The sequence below is a fragment of the Strix aluco genome, chromosome 4 (genome assembly GCF_031877795.1).
Source record: "Strix aluco isolate bStrAlu1 chromosome 4, bStrAlu1.hap1, whole genome shotgun sequence".
NCBI lineage: Eukaryota > Metazoa > Chordata > Aves > Strigiformes > Strigidae > Strix > Strix aluco.
Genome location: NC_133934.1, coordinates 93,649,156 through 93,672,395, shown reverse-complemented (window position 1 = coordinate 93,672,395; position 23,240 = coordinate 93,649,156). Strand labels below are relative to the sequence as shown.

Here is a 23,240-nt window from a genome sequence, read left to right as displayed (position 1 = left end):
ATTTACAGCATCCTTGTGGGGCAGCCCTGTGCCTTTGACAGCCAGGATCCCTGATAACCTGGAACTCAAGTGGTTTGGTAGCTGAAAAGACACGGGGAAACTGTGCCTGACTTTAGAATAAAGGCGAGAAACAGTGCTGTGCTTTGGAGCAATCTATTAGTGGATCAAGAATAAGCAATAATTGATTCTCCCAGAAGATGTTCTTGGTTTAGATATCTCTAACTTAATTGTTGTTGAGAGACCAGAATTGGACTGCTGGCTTCCATCTGCAATCTTTGGGAAAGGAAGACACCTCTGGGGCAAGGCGGCTCAGCAGATTCTGTGATAAATGCATGCCCTCTTCCCTACCTCTCCTGGCTGCTGCTATGTCACCTGGCAAGCACTGTTCCAAGGGCGGGGAGGCCACCTTTAAAAGATACTTTGGCAAGACTTGCAGAGTTTGTTATAGTAATGAGGCTTCATTAAATTGGAATGGGGAGGACAGACCTGTCTTGATCTAATCAGAAGGGCCATTTGCTGAAGGTGGTGCATTGCTTTGTCAGAGCTGTAATTCAGTGTGGAGCAGTGACTTAGAAGAAAGCAGCCAGCTGTTGGCGTGGAGTATAGGCCAGATGCTGGCCTCTTCCACTTGAATATCAACTTAAAATCCATGTGGGAGATCTGACTTGAGAGGAGGGGGCAGATGTACAGACTAGCTGGCTTGGCTTTCTCCACAGAGGAGTATTTTTTTGTTCCATGGTCTTAATTGTTGCTGAAGGATTTCTAGCAGGTGAGTGACAGCATCCTTACTCCTTTTTGTATGCTTGGAATTTGGTGAACAAAGCATTGGCTCTCATCTGTGGAAGACATGAGAAATCTATAGGGTGTGCTACAGGCATAGAATAGTATAGCTTCACTTTTCTCCCTCCCCCTTCAAATGAAGCAGGAAACAAAAGGGGCAGACACAGAGTTTATTGTAGCATCAGCTCCAGACTTGCCACATGGCAGTTTAAATGTCATCTTGAAATGACATTTCAAGGCGGGGGTGTACGCAGACAAAGAATTCTTCTTTGGTAGAGACTAATTGACTTGAAAGATCCCAATTTTAAAGATAGCCCTTTTGTGAAATAAATATGAGCAAAGTAGTGACATGGAACTAAGGAAACCCTCTTTTTGCTAGGATGACTTCCAGGATTAATGACAAATCTATGTATTCCCTCCCATAATGCAGCTTCTTTTTTGCCCGAGTAATTGGAAATGTGAGTTGTGGCTGTTTGGGTCATGTGTTTCTCCGGTCAGTGCTGGCGTGTTGACTTCATCTCAGAAGTACTTAAGGATCTGAAAGTCATACTGCCTTCCCTAGCAGAAGGAACACTAACTGAGGTCTCCCATCTGTTCTCACAGGGTACAGAAGAGTATGATACCTGCCTATGCACCTCTCAGATTTCTTGGGAGTTATCCAGCAGTTTTGAATTTGTATGGGAAACTTGTCCAAAAAAAAAAAAATCCCCCTTCAGTATGAACATCCATTTAACCAAAGAAGCTGTGGCTGAATGAGGTTTCCCTCAAAATGAAAAATATTCCTGTGATCAAGTGTAAAGAAACATTAATTCCTGAAAAAATGTTTTTCCCTGAGAGCTTTAGATGTTTGTGTAAGGAATAGCATGACAGAAGTGTTGAAATGTGTCTTGGTGTGGTTTTTTGTTTTGTTTTTTAGGAGGGGGTGTGGGGGTTTGTTTGGGGTTTTTTTTTACTCTCTCACTCACCCAGTTGTCTTTATCCCAGTTCTCTCCTTCCTCCTTTGTAAATCCAGTACAAACAGATTTTTAGTCCTAGCATTCTTTCATGAGCACTGGAGTTACGCATGACAATGTTACTCATCCAGGTCCAGAGTTACCATTGGAGGTCTTACAGGCTAAAACCATACTAGGTTGGTGGGATATGTATTCTGCTGGGTCTTTTTCCTTCATTAAAAATAAGGGTTCAACTTTGTGCTTTCTTGGTTTCCCTGCTGCATTTCGTGTGTTTGTGTACAAGTCTGGTTTTGCTGTGACAGTGCCTGATAGGCTATGGCTGAATCCCTCAGTCCTCAGCTATGAGCAGTGTCACATCCTGCAATTTTAATTGCTATGCTCGGTACTGTCAGAACATTATACCTGAGGTTTGCAAGCTGTTTTACATTCCTCCTCATAAGCGTGTGTTTGCCTGCCTGCCGGCTGATTGTCAGGTTTGCTTTTCCTCTCTGGGTGACTGAAGAAGCATTTGATTTATTTACCCTAGCTGTCTAGTACAGTCTGTTGTGTCTTGGAGACCTTCTGAAAGGTGGTGAGGGTGTAGGAAGGCTGGCTCTCCTGAAGTTATTTTGAAACAAATTCTCCAGATGCTATATCCTCTGGGGCTGTCTTGAAAGGAAGAGCTAAAATTAATTGTAAGCTAAGTAGTCTTCACACCTGAAATACTAGAGGGTTAGTGAAAAGTTCTGATCTCTCTATAATGCAGCTCCTTTTAGTATTTCCTATGTGGAAGATTGCCTTTTCTGCTCCTGTTACTTTTTGAACTGTGAATACTTGGTAAGATTCCTAAATGCTAGAACATGCAAAAAAGTTGCTCTTGTTTGTTTCTGAATTTCTCCTTTTCTTCCTCTCCCCAGATGTTGTTGTAGGTGTTTGGCTCAACACTTAACTGTTTCTTTCATTGTCTTTGTTTTTGTAGACTGAGGTGCTCCTGATCAACCAGATCTTTCAGGAATTCTTTAAAAAGAAACTTTGGTGGGTAAAAGATGTGCCATGGAATGGTAGCACCAAAGAGCAACACAGGATCGTCTCTTGCCTTGTCTAGCCATGGGTTATTTCTTCTGCTAGTTATCTTTGGTACCTTTATCTTGGAAGCACAGGCCACAGGTAAGTGAAACCTTTGCATACACTGCCGGGAGGGGGACATGTATAAGTGTGGAGGTGGTCTTATATTTTTATGGGAAAGCTGGTGATGGTTGATGTATTTGCACACATCTTTCAGTACTCACAGGAAAAATTCTATAATTACTTGTTAAGCAGCGGGCAGTGTCTGAATTGAATTAATCTTGCACATTAGTAAACAAATTCTTGTCCTTTACCCTGTCAATTTTGATTCCCCCAGCTTTTTTCCCCTCCATTCTCATCCCTTCACTGCAGCTAGGGGTACCTGGACTGTCTCAAGAGCATGGACCACAGTCTTAGTTCAGTGAGATTCTCATGTAGACACTCTTATCTGTATGCCCTGTAGCAACTGCTCATGTGAAGTAGTTTTGGAAGCACAGACTGTCTTCAGCTCTTGCACAGCTGATGAATCTGTCAGTGTATCCTTCTGTGCTATCTTCTGACAGCTCAGCACCTGCTAACAGCACTCCTCTATTAGATCCTCTTTGCAGCTTGAGTTTTTCCCACTCCCCTTTCTAATGTCTTGATGTTTATCTGATGGACAAGTGTTGTGAATAATGTAAATAGCAGTGCAGTGGGATGATATGTAAAATGTCAGAAGAGATGAGGGGATCTGCCTTTTAGAAATGAGTAAAAGAAGAAAATATACCAGATACTCACAAGGCAGTACATGGTGTGAAGTATACTTGTTTACCCAGTATACCCTGAAATATATTTTTTCTCTCAGACCAGCCATGATGTAGTTTTTGACTGTAGAGGAGATGCCTGATCATAAGTGGCATGGAATGGAACTTAGTGTGCTCTTGAACAAAACTTTGAAGGAGGTTAGTCCCAAAAAGGCATGTAGATTTGATTTCAGCAGCTGTTGCAATGTACAGCAATGACTTGTCTTTGAAAACAAAACCTCGGTTCTTGACATAACTCTAAAAAGTCCTGTTTATTTGACATATCATGGCCCCTGAAAATGTCCCATGGCCAACACTCCTCAGCATCAGTGAAGCTCGAAGCTGCTCTATGTGATAGAGCAGAATAAATGTTAGTTGCCAGATGCACTCAAAGCTGATGTGATCCTGTATGGAAAAGTCTGCTGGTGCTGGAAACTGCTATAGGAGGACCTGATCTCCTTTTAGTATTTCTGGCTCTTCGTGTTGGAAGGGAGAGGCTGCTGAAATCAGATATCCCAGACTTGTTTGTCTTCCTGGCCTGATTTTGGCTCTGTAGGTAGTGAGGCTAGGTAGGGGGACACAAGTGAGAGACTGACAAACTGGCAAGAACAGATAGTGGGAGTGGGAAAGGGACAAGGTCATCTTGGATCTGGTCTATCCTTGGTTTTTTCCAGTCTTGCTGTTACTGGTGATGTCACTGCCTCATTTCAGATGTAAGCTTGTCAGATAAGCCTCCCAGCCTGGGGCTGGAGCACACCATCCCCATCTGAAACTCCCATTACACACTGCAGCACCTTCAATTGAGTCTATAATCAGTATGCAAATGCCTTGTGCTGCACGGGGCTGCTGGATGGGCAAAGGCAGCCGCAATGCTGGCAAACCTTTTAGTATCATTTTTGAGGCATCCAGTCATATTAACAAAAGCACTAGTTAAGCATGTCAGAAGACCTGAGAGTGGTTCTGCACTGTTTTTCTTTCTGTGTTCCTTTTGCTTCAGGACCTGAAACCAGCTGTGGTAAACTGATCAAGGCAAATCATCAGCTAAATAGGATTATAGTGGCTAGGCATGAACCATTTCCTGCAGGGGGAAGTGAGAAAGTGAGTGCATGTGGGGGGAAGCCCAAGATCATAGCAGAGGGCAAGACATGCAGGGGAAAAAGTCTGCAGATAGGGGAAGGGCTCGCTGAGGAGCACTTCCACGTACAGGTTTTCTGTGGCTGGGAGGTAGCAACCCAACTCCCAGTTGCTGGGAGGGATGGGGGTGCTCTGTGATGTGTCATGGGCCCGGAGAGCTGCACCTGCAGCAGCACACCAGCCATGAGCAACATTAATGAGCAAGTCAGCCGAGGAGCAGAGAGCCAGATGGAGAAACAAAGAATACTGGCGAGGCGCTTGGAGAATCATCTTTCCCGCATCTTTTCCCCCAACCACCCCACCATCCTCACTTTATTACTTTACATAGCAAAATCATTCAGAGCAGGTGGAGCAAAGCGATGTTAACATGAAGCAAGAGATTGTATTAAATCTCTTGGTGGTAATGCTTATCTTGAATGTAGGGCCAATGTGACATGCTCACAATTGTTACAAAAGCTGAAGAATGTTCTCATAAAAAGACAGACAAGCATGGAGACAATGGCTGGCTCAGCTCTGAGTGAGAAAGCAGAGCTTGCGATTCGTATGTTTAAAACCATATGATGTATATTGTATTGCAATAATTTTGCTGTTTAGAAATTCTGTTGCTTGAATTCCAGGAGGCTGAGATACATTCATGTTCTGGGCAGGAATGTGTTCTTTTTGCCACGTGGTTAATGCAGAATGCAGACTCATTTCCAGTCAGCAAGCATCTGGTCTCTCCTCTCGTAACAAATTGATTTTATTTATGCATGGATTTTTAAGAAAAATCTTTAGCGCTTTGTCTCAAGCAATCTATCCAAATATCCTGGAGTGCCATGAGACGAGTATGTTAAGTTGCTTAGTCACTAAGCACACTGCAGAATTCGGGGAAAACTGCTCTCTTTTCACCGGAAAATGTCCATGAATATAAAAATAACCACTGCGCATATTTTAACACAAAACAAATGCAGCATTTGGTGATGGGCAAGCAATGGAGCTATGTCAGAAGAGGAGGACTTATGGAAACCTCAGTGCTGTTCAGAAATATTTTTTGAGTTTTATCACTGTTGTGCCTTTTTTTTTCTCTGGCAAGTTCTCCAAGATTAGTCGGGGGAAATAATGAAGGAATGAGCGGGTGAGGAGACTTGGAAAGCAAGGACCTGAAATGCTGAGACTTAGTTCTTTGTCACTTCAGTTTTCTTTTAGGGTTCATCTAGAATGTAGCTAAGAGCCGGGGTGCTTAGTAGATAGAGATGGGGAACTTTTGAAGTGTTGGAGAGGAGCAATAACAACCATTTTGTCTGCTTTTCTACACTTAATGCTTCTCCATTCTTTCTTTTTGATGTGATTTGTGGCCTTGTGTTTATATCTCACTCACAATGGTCCTCCTGTCTGGCCAGGTTATTTTTGGAAGGATGACAGTGGATCAGAATGAGTTGTTCATTAAATTTTAACATGTAGTCTCTAAAATACTGTGAAAGCTTCCTATTGTTTGTGTTCTAAATGGTGTAACCTCTCTTGGATTCATAATCAGCTCTGTCAGAGACCTATCAAAACAGGTTAGGCATTTCATTATTGATAATACCATCACCTGGTCCTGGGAAATGCAAGCAAAGGTGTTGGTAAAAGTATTAAACATCCTGAATTAAGTAAATATCAATACCCATAAAGGACAGAGTTTAAATATTAACCTTTAAAAATTAGTAATAATGCAGGCTTGGTGAATCTAAGTCCATTTAGATTTAGATGCAGCCTAATTTTTGTTGACTGATAACGTGTGAAATGCTACAAAGCTAGCTCTTTAATTTTTAGGATTGCCATTAAAGTGATAAATTGAGCTTGAATAAACTGAAACGACTTCATTCCTGTGTGTTGTCTCTGACGCAAATGCAGCCAATCTGCTGCTTGCTGGTCTAAGGTCTTTTCAGTGCCAAGGTTATTCTGCACAGAAGCTCTTGGATACCACTGGTATTTGTTTGCATTGCATAGAACAGCTTGTTAGAGCGCACTCCAGTCACTGAGCAGATTCAGACTTGTTCCTATTCTTTGGAAATCTGTGCAAAGCAGAGGTTTCCTTTGTCTCTGATTATGCAGCTGAAAGGAGGGAGTTTATACAGCTAGGGATGAATTCAATGGTCACGAAAACAAGGACACTGTAACATTGATGGCCAGACAGAAGTGTGGGAAGATGTCCTCCATGAACAGAGGATCTTGATTCTAACCTGCATGTTTCGTGTCACTGTGGGTTTGGAGAAATTGCAGGGTCAGCCGAAAGAAGTTCGTAGTTCTCCATGGAAAGAAGGGGGAGCAGTTTCAGGTGCAATTCGTCTTTCCAATCCCTTTGGAGAGCTTAGTAAGAGCAGAGTGGTATGAAAGAGCATGGTGAGGAGCTGCAGAATAATGACTAAGCCGCAAAACTGGCTAGGAAGCAGATATAGATGGGCCCAGACTTAAGGCTATTCAGATAATAGTATTCACGCTGTTACTACGCTGATCCAGACAGTGCTATTTAAGCAACTGTCTTAAAGGGAGTAATAGGGTCTCAAGAAGCCACACAACTTGTTTAATTTTAACCATTTCTAATGATTGAAGAATGAATTAAAGCAAGTGTAATAGTAATCCTGAATTTTCCTTTTGTTTGTCCTAGGTTGGCTCAGCAAATCCAAAGGACCAGCATGTGAGTAGACTTCAATTCTATACTATGAGAAATGAGTGTGATGTTTTACTGGTTAATGTAAGTGGCTATGAGCTAGGATTCCCGTTATACTTTTGTTGTGTTGGATAGGCTGAGATCCATCTCTATGCCCCATTTCCATTTTTGTCCCTTGTATTTCGGAAAGATGACTGCTCTCAGTTTGAGAGAGGGAGATCCATTTCTTATGTTTCACTATGTTTGAAGGGATCCCTATGCCTTCTAGAGCATTTAACTTCAAATGGCTCAAGAAAAACAAATAGAGTAAATAATTCATTAAAACACAGAGAAAGATGCTGCTTGTGAGAATGTCGAGAGGCTGCCAGAGACGATTCAGAAAACAGGGAGGGCAAAAAACTTTTTGTTTCTTTTAATCGAGAAAGGTGAACATCTCATCACAGAGCATGACTCTGAATATATTCCATTGAATACTCCTGCTTTTCATTTCCTGTGCTCAGAAAAAGTCTTAAAATCTTTCTTGTGTGCATGTTATGGATGTATATAACTTTGGGAGGAACTGGGAAGCATATTTGTCTTCTGTATCTGTTCTAAATATATGAAATTTTGTGCAAATATTTGTTGAAACCTGAAATTTAATCTGTTTAGTCTGAACTTTCCCCTCTTCTCAAAAAACAAAAAAAAGAGAAATACAGGAACAGAGTCTGAGGGGAATGGATTCATAATGAAGTATTTAAAGGTGTGGGAGGGGAATTTTACCACCTACCAAATTTTGGTCTTCAGAGAGTGGGAGGTGGGAGAAGAGCTGATGGAATCCTCGCAAGACTGGTATCTCACACACCCAGTATTCTTTTCTTTCAATTCTTAGCAGTGGTTGCTAGCAGGAAAATAAGCTGCTTTCGGAAATAACTCGAATTGTTTGGTCCAGCTCAGCTTCTTGGGCTAGAATGAGATTGGAAACTGGTAGGAGCTTCATTGTAGAGGGGAGCAGGAGGAGTGCTGAATGGCATGGTTTGTTCTTCAGGAGAAAGTATTTGCGAACCTCAGTCCAGGTTCTGACTCATCACCATCCTGGTGTCCCTTGATGATTGCTGCCTGCTAGTTTGAAGATACAGACTTGTCTGTCATTTTACTCAGCTTCCTTCTATCACTGAGTCTTTCCTCTTAATCTACTTGAGCCAATCATTTGGGCAGAGTTTGGGTTTGTTCCTACTCTCATGGGAAAAGTCCTGACAGTGGGACAGAAGCAAGCTTGCTTGCTGTCACCTTGTGTCACTTGACAGTTGCTTTGCTGCTTCTGTCCCTTTTGGTTACTGCTACAGTTGAGGCATTATGTTTTTTAGGATATGTTGAACATTTTTCATCTGTGCAACCCACGTCTGCCACTGCTTCTCCAGCCCTATGTTTAACTGTAGCAGCACAAGCAGTTATCACCTCCTGTTTATACTGCCAGCTATTACTGACTGCAGTGGGGATGGCAGAACAAGAAGTAAATCTGATCTGGAACTGTGGCAAACTTCAGCCTGGGCTGTTACTGCAAATACTGCTGAAATAGCTGGTGTGTGGTATGTAAAGCTGTGCAGTAGATATGTCCTCAGTGTGCTTACATGGGTGATAAGGGGGAAACAAGTGGTAGGGCCCTTGAGTAGCTGTAGACTGTCAGCTTTTGTGGCTGAATTTGTCAAGGTCCTGTGTTAAATCCAGCAATCTGTCTAGATGAGGATTGCTAAAACACTGCTGGTAACAAGCTGCTGATAGTCGAAGAGTGAAGTTAGGGTGCTGAAGGCACTTGAACAGCAAGCTCAAAAATGCTTGTACCTTCCTGAGAATAATTGGAACCCAGTGACAGGATTATGGCATTGTCTCAAAAGGTTGTACCTGCTTATCTGTGTGCACTGATCTGCATCTAAAAAACATTTTTCTTTTAATGAACTGAAACCTCTGGGGAGTGTTCATCTTCCTCTGCCAGCAGGAATTCCCCGGAGGCTCTGCTGCTGCAATGTTGTACTGGAGTTGGAGGACTGGCGAATTGCTTGCTTCCAGATGTTGAAGGGATTTGAAGTAACCCCTTAGGTATGGGGCTGCTTAGATGAGTTGTAGGATGTGCTAGGTGGATTGGACTAGAGGGGGCTTGTTGCTAAACTGTTGAAGAATAAAATAAGCTTTTTGGCCCAGCCTAGTACAGTGAGCCTTTTATTATGAAAGGGGGAGCGGAACTTTTGGAGTTCCTGTGCTGAGAAGACTGTCTAATTGCGAAAGGTTGTGGGGATGCTGTCTCACTGCTTGTGTACCCTGGCCTGGATGGTGCTGGACAGAGATGCCTCCTGTGTTCCCTCTCTATAGAGCCAATGCCATGAATGCGAGGATAAGTGCATTTATCTGCTTGGTGTGATAAAAAGCATTTCAGGTGAAGTAGAAGCCAAAGAATTGAACAGTAAGGTAACAGAAGAGCATCTTTAAATCCTGCGGTTTCAGCATTTTATGTCTAACCAGTTGCCTTAATTCAGTGAGTAAAATCTCACTTGTTCAAGAGCAGAAAGAAACATTGCTGCTGCTTTTGAGATACATCTTTTACTTTGTCAGTAAAGGGAGAAGCGTGTCTGGTTTGGAAAATGTTGCCTTGCTGTAGAGTGAGATAAGCACCTCTGGTGGATGTTATCTTTGAGTTTTCAACCCACAGACAGGGAAGAAACATGGTAGGCCTGACACATGCAGTCATAACTAGAAAGCCAGAGGCTGCTGCTTTTCTGTCTTGAAGGAGCACTTTCTGTGTCCTGAGAAAAAGACCAACGTGGTGTATAACAAGTTTTGTGTCAGTCATACCCCTAGGCACCCATAAAACTCTCCATCAGAAAGAGAATAAAACTGTTTTGTGATCTTACCAATCTTGTTGTTGAGGCAACTTTGCATGTTCTTCTGCTTCTTTTTCAGCAGAGATGTCGGCTGCTGAGAGAGACAACAGATGAAATTTTTCTGATTTAGGTAAAACTAGAATATTTTGAAGGAAACAGAGCTATCTGGAGACCCTTCAGGCGTATAGAGAAGGATGAGAAGCAAATGGAGATCTGTAGAAAGGTGGTAGAATAGATTGAAGGTGAACAAGGATCAGGGGAGAGGTAAGATTCAAGGAAGGAGAGGAGTGGGACAGAGGAGTGCAGCAAAACAGGAAGGTGAAGGTTTCCACAGGTGGAGTTGTGAAAAATATCCTGGTGGTTTAAAAAGCCAATTAGTGGCTTGGTGGTTAGGTAGTGTAAATCCTGAAAGAAGGTAGTGTTTTAGTTATGCAAGCAGATTAGAATGGTTGAGAATAGTATGGCATCGGGAGGGAGGACTCTAGTACAAATATATATGTATACGTGTGTTTATTTTTTAATGGTTAGGTAAGAGTGTCGTAATGCAGGAGGATGCAGGATATACCTTTACAACATCAGGCTTTTGAGACACTGACAGAGTTTAATAACTTGAGGGTTACAAAGTGTGTGTGCCCTCGGGGGACTGAAGCCTCAAGGCAGGAGCAGAGCAGGGTGAAGATGCCAGTTACTGGAGCGCTGGGTGTGCCTGCCTACAAGTGCTCTAACATCATGGCTGGGGATCCGGTGGGGAAGAGAACCTGCGAAAGACTGTATAGCAGTGGTGTGTAAAACAAGACATAGGGAGGAATTTCAAGTGGAAGTTGCTGCCGTGTTTAGATAAATATCTGTGACTTTCTCAGAAAGTTCTGCTTTTCTTAGTTTTTGTTCAGTTTTATAGTTAAAAGCTGCTTTGCTTTTCTCCCCCATCCTGCGTTTGTGTGGCCGCTACACCCACTGTAGAGGAACCCTTCCTGTCAGCAAGATAAACCTGTTAAAGCTGCTAGACCCTGGATCCTTGTCAACACCAAGGTATCACTGCTGTTGGTGATGCTTTCCCTGTGGGATCTGTGTGTCACCGTATGTGTGAAATGAAGCTATATCAGAGTGGGCTAGTGACTTCTGGTGCTGCCTCTGTTCTGGACCACCAGCATCCTGGAGAGTTATCTCCAGGAGACTTACCTGATGCTACAGAGGCCTTTAGGAATGTGCCTCTGGTGTACCATACAAAACCCACAGCTGTTGATTTATCCCTGGCTGGGAGGGAGAAGTGTGGGTTTTTTTACAGCTAACTTTTGAAACTCAGAGTCCTGGGGGTGCGGCTGCCATGTAACCAGTCTCCAGGTGTTCAAGTTTTAGGCCTGCCGATGTGCTTCTTGAAAAGGACCGGTACTGTCAGAGTTGTGCTCTGACTACTGACAGCATTATGCTTCAGCACATCTTTACTTCTCTGTAGCACAGGCAAAGGACCATAACTGTAATGCTCTGTATTATCCTAAAGCTAGTAGTTCTTCCATTCTGTCACTGTTTTTGCTTTCCCTAGCAAAAGTAACCTTTGAATGCTCATGGAGAACAACATTCAGGTTTCATTGTAAACACTTACTTGGGTGTAATTGACTTAAATTATAAGATACTAGGAAAAGATAAAGGCTTTATCATTTCAGTGTTTAGGTTCAACTGTCACTTTTTTCTCAACTGAGGAAATGACTCATTTTTGATATGTAAACTGAAAAATCTGAACATAGTCACAAGCTGTGATGAGTTTTCCTTAGAGTGCAAGTCTTAGTAAAATCTGTGAAAATGGCAAGCTTGTTTTTCCAGTTGTATTCTTTCAGTCCTCCACTTCTTTGTCTTTCCTAACAAGCTAGTCTTGTTGCAAATGTTAGCGTCAGAAGCACAAAGCAGAAATTAGTCTTGCCATGACATAGAAATGTGACATCCTTGAGCTACCATAATTTTAACCTTCAGGCCTTCCCATTTTGAATCTTTTATTTGCATTTACTTCTCAAATACTTAAATCTTATTTTTAAGTTCACAGTTCGTGCTTTGGTGGCTGTTTCCTCCATGGCATTTAGTAAGCTGGACTCCACTTCTGGAATAGTTGAGGGAGATGTACAGTGCTGGGAGAGCTGAGCTCTCTCCACTGATGCAGGATCCTTGTTCAATTTTGTGTCACTGAAGCAGTAGTGAAATAGTCTGCAAGTTTAATCTGAGGCAGATCACAGAGTGGCAGTGAGGCACGTTAGCCCACTTTTCAGAGCACTTTTTTGTTTGGGGTGTTGTTTTGGGTTTTTTCCCCTTTTATTTTTCCAGTCAGTGTTGCCCTGGTCATGTTTGGTCCCACTTTAACCAGCGCTTTCCAGTCACGAGCTGATCCCATGTTAGAGCAGAGTCCTTAGATGGGCAGTGGTATGACTGCGTGGGGGAAAGGGGACATTGCAGCCTGTCATCCGGTACACAGGTAGGGCTGATTTTGGCATCCTTGATTCTTGCTGTCAGTAAAACTGAGAGACTTGTGGAAGCTGCTAATTAGGGGTGTTGTGAGGAGATTAATTCTGACTACAGGGTGAGCAAAGACTTAACTATTTTACTGCATACCTCTGGCCACCTGCCACTTGTCTAAGGCAGGTCAGGAGTATTTCACACTTGGCTGCATCGGGTGCCGTGGAGAGATTTGAGAGGTTGAAAATGAATGTCTGTTCTGCATCCTCTGCCATCAGGGAATTATCTATCACTAAGTCTGTTTCCATCCGCTGAACTCTTAATTAGTTGCTTTAAATGGAGGAAATTTTTGTCCTCACATTGGTTGGTTAGTAGCACTAAAGGAGGATGCCTGCAGAACCGAAGCTTTTGTGTTTTTTCACTTAAAAATGATTTGGGTTTGGTGGCAGCATTTCAAAGCTGCTTGCCACTGCGCACCCTGGACAAACGAAACCAAACGTCTCCCTTTCCAGAGTGGTCTGTCACCTTTCTTCTTTCTGTGGCCATAGAGTCTGACAACCTCATTAAATGCAGACTTCTCTGTAGGTAGGAGGCCAAACGCCTAAGCAGCAGTGAGATGAGTGAACTTTCAAGGTGAAATAGTTCTTGTTTCTTTTCCAGTAGAAGGATTTGGGGCTCTCATGTTATTTCTGTGGTGTTAGAGTAGCTTCACCCACTATCACAGTGAAGCGGGAATCACTGTAAATGCAGCAGTGTTTGTGAATGGCAAATGTAGTTTCAGTCTGTAGCTTGCTTTTCCAGTTAACCTGTATTTCACCTGGTGTAAAACTTAGCTCGATTTACTTCTCAGCCACTGTGGTGGTGGTCTCCCTTTTTCCCTGTAGTGGGAGGCTCTCTGGGAGATGGTAGGAAATGGTAGGTTGTAGGAAACCCTTTTTTTGGTGGCAAATCCTGTAGTATTTAAAACACAATCATTACTTGAAGTTGGTTGTCCCTGGTGATTTCCTGACTGGTATCAGAGACAATGAAAACTGAATACTAAATTAAAAATAAGACTAGGAAGCCCTCTGGTAACCATCTGTCAGTTGTTACATATCACATGGTGGCAGGATGAAACTTGTAGTGCCCGGTCTGGTCTCCTATCTCCCCACAGCAACTAGTTCCAGTTGCTTTTGCAAGGAAGTTGACTGCTCTCTGTCCCTTTGGAGTAGCTTTCTCCATGGGAGGGATTCCTCCCGGAGGCTGAACTGGTTCCTAGGGTTGTGAGGATAGATGTATTTATGTTGATTAGTTTCTTTGAGCTGCGCTCTCCTATACCAGTATCTGTTGTGCCCAGCTTAATGACCAGCTGTAATGATTTTTGCTGTCATGCAATTGTTTAGCTGAAGCAAGAGAACAGTTGGAGACCTTTTGCTTTGCCTTTTTTCAAGTCTTCCCTGAGCCCATCTTTGTCCTCACGTGTGTTTGGAGGACACAAGGCCACGGCGTACGGCTGCTGCGCCCCGGGCCCCCGCCCCGCACGCATGAATTCATCAGCTTGATCTTTCCACCCCTGCTCCTCGGGAGGGTCGGATGGCAGCTGCAGCTCCTGTCAAGCATGATGCCGGGCAGGGAGCTTTGGGGAGGAGAGTTACAAAAGGCCCAGATTAAATCATCTGTGTAAGGGCACAGCAGAGGCTCTGTCACCCAGGCCCCACCGCTTGTCTTCTGGTGCTATGGTTGTAATGACATTAGCATTTCAAAAAGAGGATTACCACAGCCCCCAAGTTCTGAGCGGAGGGTATTTTGGCTGTTACTTGGAAAGCTGCTTTCTGGCTATCTCTGTTTTTTTTTCCCTGCGTGTGGATCCTGAAGAGTTGGTGAAGGTGGCCACGTTATGTTAAAAGCGAGTTGTTGCTGTTGTGAGGAAGCTGGTTGTTTATTGGCCTAAATGTGGGCTGATAGATGTGAAGTTGTCACTGATAGCATTCATTCTTGCTGATTTGGAGTGACTGAGAATTTCATAGAAAATTTAAGTTAAAGGGTCTGTGTTAGAATCACAGCTGTATGCTTGAAGTCATGCTTACAGGAAGAAGTTAAGGTAATTATGTTAGTTTGTCTTGTGTATTTCAACCAAAGGAAATGGGCAGCACACAAATCCTATTCATTGTCTGCCTTCCACACCTCTTGTGGTACCAGAAAACACTTCCTGTGCCCAGGAACAGGATTTCAGGGCGGTTCCTTGGGAAAATTATTGTATTTTTATAAGGTCTTGCTTAAAAACAAGAATTCCTCTAGTGACACTTAACTCCTGACTCTTGCAACTTTGTTGTGCTACTTCACCTTGGATCAATATTGAATTGATCTTCATTTTTCACTAAGTTTGCTTTCCCTTTCTAGTGTTGCTTGCTCTGGGAACTTGGGTTAAGACCCTACCTGTGCTGGGCTCTAGTGGAAAATCCCTGTGGTTGCTATCTCCTCTCCAGTTCCATTAGCTGTTAGAAATGATGGGTCAGGCCAGGCAGGTTGGTCATCTGGCCCCTGGGGCAAGATGGGAATTGTCTTTTTTGCCTACCAGAGAGAGGTAAGAGTACTTTGTGCAATCTCTTCAACCATGTATGGGCCCTAAAATTCATAGCTGATCCTCAGTGTCCAAAATAGGAGCCCCTATTGTCCAAAATAGGAGCCCCTGTGTGAGCATGATTGGAAGGCATGTATCAGAAAAAGCTGGTGGTTGCCTGGAGCCTTGTCCAGAGCAGTTTTGCTAGTGCTGTGTGTATTGAACTGTTGAATAAGAAGGGAAAGGTGTGTTTTGAAGAGATGTTATTTATATGTGTAGGTTGAAGTGTTCACAGGCATGTGTCCATAAGGACTTCTCTTGCGTGTTCATGTAGGGCATAGTTCACCAAGTGGTTTTGCAAAGCAGTGCTGGCTGGAGTCACAGCTGTCCCTCGCCGTGGGCGCTGCTAGGAGCCACCACGAGCCGGGCTGCCTGCGGTGAGTCATGTCTCCTGCACGGGGACAAACAGATGGAGGCTGGCCGGAAGAACTGTGTAGCTCTTCCTGGGAGAGATGGCAGGCCTGGGCCGTAGATAAGCTGTCCCGCACCGCATCAGGGAGGACCAGAGTAGTTTCCTCTGTAAACACCGTGCAGGGTACTTGGTGTGCTGAGGAAGGGAGGCATTTAACTTCTCTGTGTGAAAACAGGAACTGTGGAAGGCCTTCCAAGAACCTGGTGGCTTCTGACAAGGTGTGTGCACTTATTCAGCATATTCCTAACTCTACCAATCTCCAGGCCTGTTTAATCTCCTTATCTCTATAGAGCACACATCTGTCTATAAACTTCAACAAGGATGGAGTGAGTGTCTCGAACATAAGATGCTCAAATGAACCTGCACTGAGTGAAGAGGGAGCTTTTGGGTACCCTGTGCTTCAGATGAGCTGGAAAAACAGGGTGGCAGAGCCACAAGTCGCTATGGTTGCTCTGTCTTGTCATCTTTTTTCTGTTTCTGCAAAAGCACCAGCAGACACAGCTATGCAAATCTGCCAGCTGTCTCCTTGGGAAGTTAGTCACTGAGTCACTGTGCAACCACCTCTAGTTGCACAGGCTTTTGAATTTGCAGTTAAACTTAGCTACTGTGTATCTTTGCGTGGCTGAGTTTGGGGTATTTGAGTTTCTGCATCCTCTTCTCGAAACACCTTTTTTGGTAGTGATGGTAGAAATGAAATATTCAATATTATGGTGGAAGCAGGCTGGAGAAAAAGTAAAACTGTAAATATGAATGCTGTGAACTAAAAACCTAGGAACTTAAAGAATGCAGGAAACAACAACAGCCTGGTTTCTGAGGGGCTGGTCAAATTTGGGGTTTACACGGTGGAGCTCTGTCATTCTTTACAATTTCAGGGCAATTACTGTTTTAAGGCTTGCAAGAGAAAGATAAGGACAGTAAAAATAAAATGTGTAAGTGCTGGTCATAATATTTAGTGGGCTAAGAGCATTTATAATTATTATAGAGTAAGAGGAGGGGAAAAAGCATGAAGAAGAAAGTATTTCCCTTGTTCCCTGTTTGGATTAATGAATTTAATTACTTAGAAATAGCTAGTAGCAAACTTGTGGGTTTTTTCAAATGTACTTTTAACAAGACTGCAAATGTTAAAGAAGGAGGAGGCAATTCAGTAAAAATAATTGAAGATGTGAATAAGAATTTAACTGCCATATTCCCCGTTGCAAGATCTTTGTGTCTGTAGATGTTAAGAGAACTGAATTAATATGGCTCTGATGTACTGGGAGAGGAGAAACCAGGGCAAGAAGACACAATTCTAAGTGCAGGGAAGCAAGTGAGATACTGGCTTTCAAGTAGATCCTTATAATAAAGTTGTTCTTTCTTTTGTTCCTGTCAGCATAAAATAGAGCCAAATATGGAAAGGAAATGGCTGAACAGAATAATGGGATTTTGTGTAACAAGCAGCAAGAGTGCATGAGGTGGGAGAAGGGAGATGGGGCAGAATGCCAGAAAAGGATCTTTGTATAATAAAGCTTGTGTCAGAAATTTCTCCCTTCTTGATGTTATAGTTTAGTTTCCACTAAGTTGTTTGCTCTTTTGTCTTCTTAAACTGGTCCTTATAAAGTGATTTGACAGCTAAGCAACTAAATAGCAAAGAAAAATAGCATTGCATCTTCTTTAAATTAGGGAAGGTATCTGGTGGGATGGCTCTGCTGTCAGATGCATTTACCATCAAATGAAATTTTCCGAAGTGCTTGTGTCCCACTGGTAATCAGTTGGGAGAGGATGTCTCAAGTCATGCAAGCACTGCTGAACATTTTGCCCAGTGTGTTTAACAATCTGAAAGAGAAATTTAGTATCCTGCTGCTTAAATTTGCAGGCAATACAGTACTGAAGGAGAGCTGCAAAATTCCCATCATGATGGAGTAACATGAGATTACTCTTAGTAACAGAGCAATTTAGTAATGTTGGGAAATCCATGAAGAGAGGCTGAAGCTAGCTTTCTCCAAAGGGTACTTGACTAGTAAGGAGATTGAGGCAGTATTTGGAAGAAGGCATGAACCCATTGCCTTAAACACTTTGCAGTGGTGGCAGCCCATTCTGAGTTGTTTCAGGAAGGCAGGGTAGAGCCATATGCCTGTTCATTTCCTCTTGGTGTGGGTATGTACCCCCAGGCAATACTAATTATCTGTACTAAAATTCTACCAGCAGTACAAGAGAGCTTCATATTTCCAGGTTATCCAATTCTGTGGTGAGAACAGACACATTGCCAGAGCTGACTGGGCCCTGAATACTGTTGGAGGGAAGCTTAATTCTCTAGCTGCAATTCTACCTGGAAAGATGCTTCTGTTTGCCTAGTAGCAACAGGCTCTTCTATTATCTTCAGCATTAGCATGAGCCCCAGTGTGAGGGCTACCCCAGGGCATGACTTATTCAGCATACTATTTTCTAATAAAGCAGTTTTATGCAGCAATGGTGAAGCAGTTTCTTGTGGTTTTCTTAGTGATCCTTTTTGTCAAGTTGTCAAGAGGAGCATTTGAAAGCAACATGCCATGTTTTAGTCAGTCTCATCAGGTGTTCAACCATGGAACAAGCATGTCCCCTGACTGGAGCCAATACAGATGCTGTAGGACAAAACTAGCTGTTCATTCTTGTTCTAGGAGCATCTCTTGCTAAACCATCCTTTCTGTTCCTGTGGGCTACTGCAGCCCTGGAGATCTCCTTGACTACAACATAGTTCTGTCTGTGCAGGTATTTTGCACTTTAGCCAAGAACTCAATTCAGTCTAGTAGTCTGTGGTTGCTCAAGAGGATTTCCACGTTGCATTCCCATTGCTGTGAACCTCGTTTTTGAATGTTTTTAACCACTTTTACTGAGGAGTACCAAGTTCTAGTTTTGTATCTGCAGTCGCATGACCTGTCAGAATGGAGCATTACAGAAAAATGACTTTTCTGGGAGTTTTTTGCAGAGTCTAGACTGGAAATCTGTTGCCAGTAAATGTGCTAGACTGGGATTAGGATTTTCTACGCAGTGGTCTTCAGAACACATAATAATAGTCCGTGTAGTTCTGCCTGCCACGTGATGACAGCTTCTTACTTTCAAACTGCTATAATTGTGTTAAAATGGAGCTTTAAATGTGTTTTTGCTTTCCAGTGTGAGCACTTTCTGTAATTGGCAGAGGTATGTGCCCCTGAATAAGAAAGTATATGATCACAAACCACCTCTGTTGTGGAGGAATGCTCTTGTTGGAGTGTGTTCTACACACTGGGGTGATTTGCATTGCTGATGAGGAGTTTAAGAGGAGCAGGAAAGGATAACTTCAAAAAGCACAACAGGGGACAAAAGTACAGTGCTTCAGAAAGCACGGAGAAAAACACAGGTACAGTTGGGTAGCTCACTCTTCTCTGTGATGTTACTGCAGAAGGGATGCTAAGGCCTGGCAGTGTGGCTGTTGCAGAGTAGCGTGGGATTAGTGTTCTTCCAGAGCAGTGGAAGAGATGTTGTGACTTGGTTTCTGTTTACGCTGTGAGCTAAAGAGTAAATGTCAAGTGTCTGTCTCTTCCACCCTGAGAATAAGAGTGACAGTGACAGCTTTGATGTGCAATAACTAGGTTGCTGTGATTTGCGTTCATGGCTTTAAGTTCTGATGCTTGTGGGGGCAGGGCTATGAAAGTAGATCATGGCGTTTAAGACAGACACCTCCACCCACCTTATTAATGAAGCCATGCTGACTGGGAAGAAAAATGGGGAGAAAATGTCCAGTGTCATAATCCAGGTGACTTTTCCCAGTGCTTGGGAGGCCTTTGCTGTCCTTGCCCTCAGGCAAGATACCAAGAAAAAGAGAATGGAGAAGAGCAGTGGGTCTGTTTTTTGAGGAACACCCTAGTTTTCCAGACATTAAATTCTGTTTCTACTTATTGGGAAGTCACCTTTATTTCTGGTGGGAATTGACACAGTATGACGCTGTTTAGCCTTTTGCACAATTGTAGCATCAGTTTAAGAACTGAGAACCCATTTTAAGGTTTGTCACTGGGTAACACTTTGGGAGAATTAAAATCTGTTTCTTGGCAGTGCTAGGTCTCAAACATGTGTCTTAGTAACTTTGAAATCCCTGGGTACTTGGTAAAAAGATTTAATCCAGAGGTTTGGGAAAAGGGCTTTTTGTACTTGTGATCCTAACATAACATCCTCTTGTGAGGTTTTAGAAGGCTCTTGCATGCATGCACAGAGGGAATGTGGTGTTAGCTGGAGGATGTGGTCAAACTCCAGTTGAGTGCTGTGACCAGTGAGCAGTGATTTGGGAGGAGGGGACACAGAGGAACTCTCAGTTTAGATTGGGCTGTTCAGTATTTCATTAATATACTGATGAAAGATACAAATTATTATGAAGAAGTCCAGTTGGGAAGTAAATACTTTCAATGCTTCTCCCTTCTTTCCCAAACTTGAACTACTTTCCACTGAGGCTGAGCTGTCCCCTAGGAGTACTGTCCTCTACTCTCCATGTCAGCTGCCAGAATATAGCTGTTTTTATGAGTGGCATCCTAGATCCTAAAGTAGCCTTTTCTAAAAAGTGAATAGAAAAGGCAGGGGTGGACAAGGGGCAGAATAAAGGATGGCACTGCAGGCTGTCTAACATAATCAGCACTGTGAAATTGAATGCAACAGCCTTTGGACAGTCTTTGACTGTAATTATGTTGGCAACAGGAAGAAAGTTCTGACAGTGTCAGTGCTTGATGGGATGTATTTGTGAGAGGGAGTAACTCCTGTGTGCTGATCAAATTGTATGGGGGTGGAGGAGATTGGAAGAAAGGAGAAATACCAGAAAGTTTGAAAGAAGGGGCTGTGGAATCTCTGGGATCATTATGCTGCCTGCTAAACGTTCTCTGCAGTGCCTGTTGCCTTACTACTGAGACAGTGGGTTTTCTGATATTTCCTTCCCCTAAAAGACTTCAAATCCCATTTTCCCCAATCACATGGAGGAGATGGGGAAACAAATGAACAAGACCAGGAAAGTTCTGGGTAAAGGAGATGCTGTTTCTTTCTTTAGTATCAAAATGACTTTGCAATATTTGCCGTTTGATCTGTAGGCTTCCTCGATGGTGTATGTTCAAGACACCATGAGTTCCTAGCAAACTTGACCCAAGTTTTGGGTTTGGAGCTCTCCAGTTTCTGTTTACATTGTTACCCCTGTAATGCTTATTCTTCCTGATTAAATGCATGTGCTGTTCTCTGAAATTCTCTGTGTTGGTGTGAAAAAGAGATCAGTTACAGAACAGTACTGATAGGTTTAGTAAATGAACTCCTGGTTTTATCTCTGGAACTCTGTTTTACGGTCTGGACGCTAATTTATCAGCATCAAAATAGCCTCCCTCCTTGCTGGTTTTTCCCACTAGTTCTCAGGCATAAGACATCCGTATTTGTTGTTTAAGTGTTCTCAAGGAGTCTGCATACACAGTTGGGAGAGTTTCCAAGTGTGTCTCTCTGGGGGGCAGCATTTCTGCTATTTTTAGCATGATTTCTTTGGGTCTTCCATTTCCTTTGTGTGAGAAACTTAACAACTGGCAAGAGGTTGAACCATACAGTAAATGAATATCAAGGTTACATGGGAGGCTTTTACTCCAGTACCAAGAAACCTATAAGCACTGTCTGGGCATTTTCACCAAACCCTCTGGTAGACTGAGGCCCCCTGAGCAGCTGAGGAGACATCATGGTGTAGCCTGACATAGAATTGCTACATCTTGGAAATGGTGTAGGGGCACTATCTGTGTACTGTTTATTTTTGCTGTGTCTGGGGTCTTCATTTGTGTCAACTGGTAAACTCCATCTGGCCATAATGCTTGGTGGTTTATTGCCTCTCTACTGAACTACAATCCAGAGGGTGTGATGGGAGAAATTTGAACATCTGCTGCAGGGAGAAAGGAAAAAAAAAAAAAGCATTAACTTGTGACTCATCTATTTAAATGAGGAGGAGAGACTTTGCGGTTCAGGGTATTCATGGAGCATAGAGAGGCCCTGAATTCTATAGCGGACATGGATGTAAGGCTGGGTGATGGTCTAGAAATGGCAGTAGGGATGTGAATTAGTTAGCATGGGAAGTGTTCAGACGTAGACAGGGTGACAGAGTGGGCTGGAGTCAGTGGCCTGCATATCTAGCCTGCCTTTCAGCTGCCTTTCTGGAAGGGCACAGGGCTCCTGAAGGCCCGGTGCTATATCTGCCAGCCCTGTGTGGATGTCTGGTGCATCAGAACTGATCCTGAATTGAACCCTCTGTTTGGGAAGCCCTGTGCAAAAGGTGTTTTCTTCAGCTCCATGAAAAAGTGACTTGAGAACATGCATGGGGTCAGCTTTTAGGATATGGGGAGCCTTATGTGTTGAGGGATTTTGTAGATCTTGAGTTTTTCTTGAAAGTGTCAGGTGGTCTGCTTGTGAGCTGCCTCTTCACAGAAAGGGGGCTTGCTGAGTCAGTGCCCAGGGCCCGTAGATGTCTGGCTGGAGCCAGGCCTGATAGGCAGAAGCCTAGTGAGGCCTGGGAAGCTGTGTAAGGCAGGTTCAGCCGTTGGATCTGTAGAGGGAGGGAAATCTAGCTGCAGAAAATTTACCCTGGCAGTGGTAGTAACACTGAGGCCTCTGGTGAGAGAACACAGAGAAAAAGAATAGCATAACCTCTGCCCTCCCTTGGTTTAAGCTTTTGATAGTATAAGCACTCGTACTGGAAAAAAACAGATGTGGTTTTTGTTTGGGTTGTTTTTTTGTGAGGTTGAGGGTGGTATTAGATGGGAGTGCTGAGACTGGGGAAGAGCTGGGGTTTGGATACTTGCTTCCTACCACATGTGATGAGGTGGGAGGCAGATTTGGGTCCAGCTGTGTGAGTGTGAGGGCTCCCCAGGGTGTTCTCAGCATTCCTCCCAGCTCCGGCCCCAGCTCTGCAGAAGCTGGGAACACTCATGGATTTTCCCCCATCTGCGCTCAGCAGAGCACTTCCTGTGGCATTCAGGCATGCTGCAACAGCTTCCTCCACTGCATTCTTCCCTGGGGAGCATCTGAAATGCTCTTTTTCTGTGTAAGAAACTTCTTGAAACTGCTTTGTTCTTGCATGGTTTGGGAAAGATTATGTTGTTGTTTTTAGCTGACGGGCTATAACTTCTCCTACTGTCTTGGTTGCTCTTGCTTAATGTTTCCCTTCCAAAGCCTGAGTCATTAGAAGGTGATTGTGAAATCTGTCTTCTAAATCAGTGTCTGTACATATGTATTCTGTGTTGACCAGAGTAGTGGAAGGGATTTTTATCTTCTAGGGAATTGTGAACCTAAAAATAAATAAATCTTTACTTTAAACAATTGTTTGTCTTTTGGAATAATCTGTTTTTTAATCTTTTTTAAATCCTCATCCTGTTTCTCAGAATATCATAGAATTGAGCTATTATAATGACATTTTATAATGTAAAGTTAGTATTTCATTCTGATAAGTCTTCTGTCTTTCCTGGTGAAGATAAAATGGTTCTGCAGCTCTTGACCAAATTTGAAATGATGTCCTGCTGGATTCACAATTTAGACAAAAAGGAGCAAGTACTAATGTAGTGGATGCTGTTGTTATCCACTAACATTTTTACTTAAATATCACTGAAATGTACAAAAACTGGCCTTGC

General features: G+C 43.1%; 1 protein-coding gene across 4 annotated transcripts in view; it reads left to right on the top strand.

Annotated features, from left to right (window-relative positions):
• SUSD6 (sushi domain containing 6) overlaps positions 1–23,240 on the top strand; it is an 86,599-nt gene that overhangs the window by 35,099 nt on the left and 28,260 nt on the right. For all 4 annotated transcript variants that reach the window (XM_074824344.1, XM_074824346.1, XM_074824347.1 and 1 more), the window contains 2 exons: positions 2,692–2,879; positions 7,320–7,349. In XM_074824344.1, the coding sequence (XP_074680445.1) occupies positions 2,759–2,879; positions 7,320–7,349 (151 nt within the window). In that variant the 5' untranslated portion in view covers positions 2,692–2,758. The remainder of the gene's footprint in view (positions 1–2,691; positions 2,880–7,319; positions 7,350–23,240) is intronic.